This window comes from Vigna radiata, chromosome 7, assembly GCF_000741045.1.
Source record: "Vigna radiata var. radiata cultivar VC1973A chromosome 7, Vradiata_ver6, whole genome shotgun sequence".
NCBI lineage: Eukaryota > Viridiplantae > Streptophyta > Magnoliopsida > Fabales > Fabaceae > Vigna > Vigna radiata.
This window is the reverse complement of record NC_028357.1, coordinates 26,721,282-26,729,727: the sequence shown is the minus strand read 5'-3', so window position 1 is coordinate 26,729,727 and position 8,446 is coordinate 26,721,282. Positions and strand designations below refer to the sequence as shown.

Below are 8,446 nucleotides of genomic sequence, written 5' to 3'. Positions count from 1 at the left end.
GGTCTTTTTTACAACTAATGGGGCAACTTTGCCTTATTTACAAAAATGGAACAATTGACAAATAAATTCCATGACAGAAGGCAAGTCGTGTGCAGTGTGGATGACATCTAAAGTGAATTCGATAAGTATGGAGACGATTTCTTAAAATTTAGAAAAGTTAAAGTTCTGTGGCATAGTAAGGACTTATGTGTTAACATTTCGAACCAAAGTTATGATTAGTAGTAGCAATTTCCAATTTAACTAAAGTCGCAAAGTAACAACTTTAGTTGTGCACTATGTTGAATTCAAGTCGTGCTCCATGACAACGACCTACAATTGCGTTTTAGTTTTTCAAAAAAGAAATAACTTATGTTGCAACAATGAAGTCCAGGAGTTTAATATTGTTTGTGATTGAGTACAAGATGGACAATTTTTATTAAGATAATGAAAATTACAAAATGTGGATATAACATAATGATAAACTAGAAATATGAAAACCTAATTACAATAGGGGCAAGTTCCCATGTGATGTCCTTCATTTCTACAATATGAACATTTATTTGGCTTATTGGGATTTGTTCGATCCATTTCATTGTGGATACAAGTAGTTGTAGGTTGTCTCGATGCTCTATGGTCATGTGTGGGTTTGGAAAGAAATTAGGTCCGGTGTAGATGGACCAATAATCTTTATTTTTAACCAGATGAAACTAAAGTTCATATGCCTTGTTAATGATATAGAGACTATATAAAAAAATGGATGTGTGTGCTCCAGTCTAAATGGGAGAAATAGCAAACAATTATTACATGATGATAAGGTAGTAGAAAAGTTTAGAAATGACCACAATCACACTACTAGTCGCTTAATTTAACTATGAAAGACATGTGTGGACGATGATTATGTGGAGAAAATATCTCTTGAACCTAAAATTTGAAATTTTATCAATCATATCTATGCACATAACACAGGCTCGCTTGTGGTTGATTTTTTCTAATAATTTCATTATGCATTCTTGATATTGATGGCCAACTCTTAACATAGAATTTGCCTTTAGGTCTCAATCAATAAACCATGATATAGTTCTTTTAAATGTTTCCTTAATTAGAGCACAAATATATATGGGTAATAAACAAGCTCCTTTCATAATAGAGTTCATACATTAAGCCAAGCTTGTTGTTATGTAACTGGACATACTGTCTCTATAGGCTTGGGTCCACTTTTGTAATGGTATTATATCGATCCAAGAAGCCATTTGAGATAAGTAGGATCCCAATGTCGATAACTTTGCATTCAATATAGGTTGTTTGACCTTGTAAGCTGTGAAAGTGTAAATCAATTAGTTAGTTTAATATAATACACTTGAGAATTAAAGAGTAAGACTTATGAATAGAGTATTAGTTACCCGTGTTAATTAACTACTTCTTCAAGTAATATTTTTTTAAACTTCTTGTTGAAGTTTGAAGCCACACGACATAAGTAATATACTAATTGGAGCTCGTTTGCTTCCCATCTACTTCTTTATACTATAGGGATGATAGTATTGTCTTCCCTCTATATGTTATATCAAGCAACGGTTTGGTTGTGGTGTGACATGCTCTCACATCAGTTAAAAAAATCATATTAAAGGTTCCTTTGTCTCACCTTCCATTATCGTGAAGCTCATGTCGTGTCTTCTGGAGATTTTCTACACCATCCATAATCATTTGGTCATCTATGGATCACGGTCAAATGTTCGGATATTCTCACCCTCTACCTGACAACCCATCAAACACCTCATTCCAACAAGTCTCTTCCTCGTACACATTCTTTTCATCTCAAAAAAACTTTAATGTAGAACCATCACACGAGTTTATCACTTCAAACATATTACCACCGTTTCATAATCTTAGGACTTTATCAATGTCATTTTATCCTTCATCAGTGTCATTTCAAACATCACAAGGAGTTGTTCACCATCTCACTTCTCTCAAAATGAACACAACCAAAAAATAATGAATCACATAAACGACCTAGAAAAAAAAAATACCTCCATGTGACATTAAAGATAACATATAGAAGAATTCTAAATATTATGTGATATATTAATTCTTAAAAATTTTATTATTATTATTTTTAATCTAGATATTCATATTTCTAAGACTACTTTAAAATTAATTCATACTTGATCATATTTTAAAAAAATAAAAAACTAAAAAGAATTCATTAAAATTAAACTCATCATATTGATAACAGCTTCAACTCAATTAAAAATTGCTAACACCAAACATTATCTTCTAAATTGAAAATCATCATCACATATAACTTTGATTCAAATTTATTTCATAAAAGTTACTAAGATACGTAACGACTTTTCAAAAAAAAAATAATTATCTTCACTGCCACTTTAATTTAGAAATTGTCTAAATTCAATATGACTTACTCTTGTAATATAATATATTAATCAATTACCTCATTTTTATAAATAACAAGAAAAAGTTATCCCATTTTAATAAACAAAAAATTGGCAGTATAACCAGTTAATAAAAAATATATTCATTTGGCACGGACTCACACGCATTTGATAAATAAATGCACAACTCAAACCCAAAGCATGTTATGGGTGTTGCAGAAAATGAGGAAAGAAAATATCTCTTCACCATAAGCAGCCACGTAAGAAAACTAAAGTGTGGATTCATGTTGGCTTGACACCACTCTCAACTCTATAATTCTATAACCCCTGTTTTGGAAAAATCACTGTCTGAAAGAAAGTGAAACTGAAACCACTACCCATTGTCACTATATATGAAACCTCGCTTGTCATGAATCCACCAAAAGAGAGAAATGGCTTTCACGAATTCCAGATCTCAATCAGCTTTCGCAGAAAAAGAAAAAGAGAATCTTGATATCTTAGGGGAGAAGGATTTGATATCCAGACAGCTCCAGTTGAAGTCTTCAAAAGCCGGTTTCCAGAGCCTCCTTGGACGCTTACGGCAACGCAGGTCTTACAACAGAGCCAAACGCGCTTTGGAGGCTCTGATGGGCACATCGGAAGCCAACTCCGCCACTGTGCATGAACAAAAGTGGCTTCATCTGCCTGACTCTTTCTCTTCTCCATAACTTCTCATAACCTCTTAAGAGAATAGAAGCACCAATGTTCACTAAAAATGAGTCTCTCTTGTACAAATTCTACCTGATGATGAGATCTCTTCAAGCTCCATTTAATGGTTTATCTCTGCCTACAGAAATTTTCTTTAAGAAATTAAGCTCTTAATTTTGTTATTTAATAATAATAATAATATTTTATAATACTTTAATAATAATAACTTGGTAGGATTAATTTCTGACCCACCTTATCAGAGTACTTTCTTTCTCCTCTTCACTTATTTATGAAATACTATTAAAATAACAATCCATGTAAATAAAATGTATTGGAATTTAAATCCTGAATTATAATTTTTAATATTCGTATATTCTAAAATTATATTTCACTATTAAACTTATGGAACGTATAAATGTATAAAAATTATATTTTAGAATTTTGTTTCGGAAAAAATAAAACATAATCTGGACACTGGATTCTAAATATCCAATTCTTAAAATGAACAAAGTAAAAAATTACTTGTGGAGCTTATGACTCTGGTTCTTCCTTTCAAGGTTTAGTTATCTTTCCTTTTACTTTGGAGACTTTTTTTCTCCTTTTACTTTTTATTAAGTTTCAGATCCTAAGTTAATTTAGGAACTTCTTATTAAACAAATTTGGAAATTTTTTATCTTTCAAATTTTTATTAAAAAATATTTACAATCTTTTTAGTATTAAAAAAAAGTATATGTTAATAGATATAACATTATAAAATTTAAATTTAAAACATTATAAAAGTTATAAAATTGTAAAATTTAGAAATTATAAAATTAAATGAAATCAACCAGATGATAGAATAAAATAAGAATATACACTTAATTAGTCGTTACATCATTAATTAATAAAAATAATATTAGACGTAAAAAATTAATTTGAAAAATATAATTTATAATCTTTTAAGTATTTATCATAAAAATTCACAAATTTAATATGAACAATTAAGTTCATACTTCAAGATTTCCACGACCGAAAATTATTTAGAAAATTACTTAAATAAATTTTTTGTCTGTGCTAGTCACTATAAAATATTTTTAAATTAAATTAATCTATTTTTCAATTTAATTTAAATTAACTTTGTGATTTTATTATATAATTTTTTTATTAATTCGATTATTTGATCTTTTCTTCTTCACCTACTGTATAATGTTATTTCACTATTGTATAATGTTATTAATACTTTTACTTTTTTTTACTTCAATATAATTAAATTCTTATTTTTCATGTGTATAGTATTAAACATTTTCCTTGCTTGTATCAATAATTTTTGTCTCATTGGTAAAAGAAATACGAAGATACAAAAAAGTGTTTAGATTTCTACAATAAAATTAGCAAAGAGCTCATGTTTTGTTTACATTGATGTTAATAATTCCTATAACTTACCTCTTTTAGTATAGTAAATCTTCTCCAAGCATCTAAGATATTACAATATTTTCAAAATATAAATATTAAAATTAATTTTATATTCTTTTGTTAATAGTTTAGTTTGTTATAATATTGTTCTCTTCAAAGCTAAGAATGTAATACTTAACTTGGTAATGCAATTTTTTTATTCATCTCATTTATATATTACTGTATTATTCTTTTGTCATAGATTTACAAAATATAATTTTGTCATAGATTAAATTTATAAATATGAATTAAGTTAGATATTATAATTTTTTCTTATATATACATATTTCATGAGTAAAATAATAAATAATATAGTAGTATTTAAATAATTAATTTTTTTTGTTCAATTTAAATAGGCTTTGATCTAAAAATTTCAATGTTAGTTAATTATCAATTTTCTACATTACTTTTTTTGTTATATCTTTCATAAATCAGTTTTCAGACATTATGAAGGAGCTTAGTACATCGAACAGTTAAAAAATAATTTCGAAATATATATACTTCTAATTCAAGATAATATGTTTGAGAAATCTTAAACAATTTTTATTTATTTATTTAAGAATGATAACAATAGATTTTTTTTCTTCAAACCATAAGGATATATATAAAAGGAACTATGACAAAAAAATAACAACATGAAGTTATGAAGGTAGGTGGTTTAATAAATGGTTGAATAGTAGGATTTCTGTTTTAATTTTAGTTATTTTTATCCTCTGAGGTTCATTTAGAAATTATGGAAGTGTAGAAAGAAAAAACTGGATTAAGTCTGTCATGAAGCTGAAATGATTAGGTTAGAGAATAGTTGTTTTTTTTTTTTTTTCACGTTGTTCTATGAATCTTTTGAAGGCAGAGGTCATCCAAAATCTGGATAGATGTGTGAAGAGTAAAGAAGGGAAAGCAAATAGTAGTAGGGACTTGGATTATTTGTCTAAGGCTTTTTTTGGTTAGGCTTTTGCTTTCTGCAATCCCATAATTTCTTAAGAACCTCCAAAATTTTGAAAACAACCCATTTGATCTTCTTGAAAGTACATGTAAGTGACATTAAAAACTATTTTTATCCTAAAAATATTTGTCTTACACAAAAGTAAAGTCTTAGTTCTAAGACATTCATCAAGTTACATAAATATATTTTAATAGGATTATCTTATAAGACATAGGTCTTAAATTAAGATGCTTACTAAAACTATTGTATATGGTCTGCAAGTTAAATTTTTTAAGGACATTTAGTATAGTAAAAGTGTTAGTCATATTGAAGGAGAAAGAACATAAATGATATGATAACTGACATAAATTAACTTACTTGCTCATCAGTTAAAATTTCTAAATTGAGACATGATAACTGACATATTAATAAGTTGAAGAGATTAAAGGTTGGAAACAGTTTTTCTTTAATTATTTGCTGATAAAAAATTTATTATTTGTTTTAGAAAAGAAAAATGAACCTCTTTCAATATCTTTAGCTTATGGGTGCAAGAGAATCTCTAAAAGGTATTTCTACGTGGTTCCTTATTAAATGTGTGACAATGTTTCAACCAAACCATTTTGAGGGAAATTTGTAGAGTTTGCATGGAAATAGATATAAATAAATCCACACACAGACGTCATGAAGAAGATACATAAAGAAAAGACAAGAAAGAAGTTAAGAGTAATTGAGCCGTCACAATTAGAAGGGAGATGTATGTGGCTAACCATGCAAATTGACACTTGCCATTTATATATATACGTGCCGTGATTGTGGAATGGAGTATTTTAAGTTGTAACAATGCCAAAGGGCAAATAGAAATTGAGAAAAAAAAAAAAAAAAACACAAAGTCCAGGTAAAGTCAACAGGGTGCATCGGTTTGGTGTGTGAGACCCAGTAAAAGATTGATTTTGGTGGATCAATTTTGTTCATTTTCATTCAGTCTCTACACTAGTACAATAAAAAGAAATGTTCATAGAAAGTGGTTTCTGAATTAAGACATATATAAACTAGTTAAAAAATTTATTTTTTTATGTCTCTGTTCAAAGATAACTAAAGTAGTAGAGTTTTTTTTTTTTTTTTCAAATAACTTTACGTCTTAGTTTTTTTTTTAAACTAAAACAATATGTCCATCTCTACTGCCTCGGTTAAGACCAGAACCGAAGTAGTAAAGTGTTTTTTTTTTGCTTTTTCACTGGACTTTATGTTTCGGTTGTGGCTTGAACCGATTTTATATAGGATTTTCTGTCTTGGTTATGGTCATAACCGATATCTATTTCTTTGTTTTTATTAAGATTAGTCTCTGTTTCTGCAATATTTCCAATTGTAAAAATAGACCTGCATATAATTTTACAGCTAGAACAGTCAATACAATTCAAAAACATATATTTTCAATAAAAATTATATTAAAACATAAATGCTTCCACAATATGTATTTGGGTTTTAAAAAGTAGATTGAATAAATCTGCCACAAATAAAAATAAGAAATGATTTTTTTCTTTCTCATAAGAAATTAATTGTTTTGTAATTTCATCATTACTTATAACATGTAAAATATTATATGCAATATTTTAGTAACCTTATTTTTATTTAATTTAACTAAAAAATTTTATAAGTTTATTTTTTATTAATAATTTTATATTTTTTAATTTATTATTATAAGCTATTAAAAATTTCATAGCAAAGATATGTATAATTAAATCAATAATGAAAACTGAATTTCATGTATACACAAATAAATTTGAGAACGGATGAAAGATTCTTCCAAAAATAAACTTTAATTAATAACAAATATACACAATAATCATATAAGTGAATACATTATAAGTAATAAACATATTTTGAGACAAATTAACACAATACAAGTTATGCAGACTAGTATATCCTATCGTTAGTTTATACAAAATATAGACTATGTAGGATAGATGCAAACAAACCAACAAACTAAAATACTTAGTTCATCCTAAACTTTTTCTTATAAGTCTAAGAACATGTTTATTTCATATTGTTATTTCTATATCTTTCAATAATAAACTTTGCTTTATAAGTTTTTATTCAAAAATCAAGAAAAATAATATATTTATTTTTTCATGAGTTAGAGCTAAATTATACATAAGCTAAAAAAGATAATTTCTAGAAGGGTTAAATATGTTTTTTTGGTCCTTTAATTTTTAGTGAAAATTGGAATTAGTCCCTCTTCGGCATAATTTAGTCTCCAAATGTATAAATTTAGTCATTTTAACCAAATTTTGTTAACTTTATTTGCGGTTTCAAACGTGTTTTCCAGTTAACACTGAAGCAAAAATGTGTTAAACAGTGTAAACAACCAAAATGCTATCATGAAACATGTTTGAAACATAAAAAAAATCTAAAAAAATTTGATTAAAAAGACTAAATTCATACATAATCTTTCTTCATAAATATTTTTCATAAATATTTTTCAGATATGACTATAACTTTTCCCTATAGCTGGAAACACAGTCACCCTATTAGATAAGTAAAAAGAAAAATTATAATTTTGAGTTTTGAGGTCAAAAACTATATTAATATAAAATATATTTGAACAAGCTATTTTCATAAATATTTTTAAACGAAATAAGTTTCTTCCTAGTATGTAACATAAAAGATGAAAATTTTATTTAATTTTTTGTATAAAACATGTAAAATTTGATCCAAATATATATATATTGAAACTTAACAAAGAAAATAGTGTGAAGTGTATAAAAAGCTGAGAATCCATTTAAATGGTAAAAATGTTGAAGTATTAACAATAAGAAGGTATAAAGAAATGTTAAGTCATCTAAGAAAAATGAAGCAAGGCTAGAGTGGTAAATTCCAGTTATATAATTATTAGTATTGGTGACATTTTTCTGGAGCTTTCCCGAATTGTGGGAAAAAGAGCTTATGTAAATGGTTTGAGAAGACAACAGAATTTGGTTAAGTGGCATATTATATTGATGAAAATGAATGGTATGTAGTAAATTGATTTGACTTAGGATTA

General features: G+C 26.9%; 1 protein-coding gene across 1 annotated transcript; it reads left to right on the top strand.

The window, feature by feature from the left end:
• Positions 1-2,538: 2,538 nt before the first annotated feature.
• Positions 2,539-3,215, top strand: LOC106768109. The gene has a single exon (XM_014653064.2). It carries the CDS (start codon positions 2,798-2,800, stop codon positions 3,071-3,073), a length of 276 nt encoding a protein of 91 aa, XP_014508550.1. The 5' UTR covers positions 2,539-2,797; the 3' UTR covers positions 3,074-3,215.
• Positions 3,216-8,446: the final 5,231 nt, after the last annotated feature.

Bases quoted from the DNA above. Each gene is read 5' to 3' on its own strand.
- LOC106768109 (XM_014653064.2), top strand. From the start codon at position 2,798: ATGGCTTTCACGAATTCCAGATCTCAATCAGCTTTCGCAGAAAAAGAA.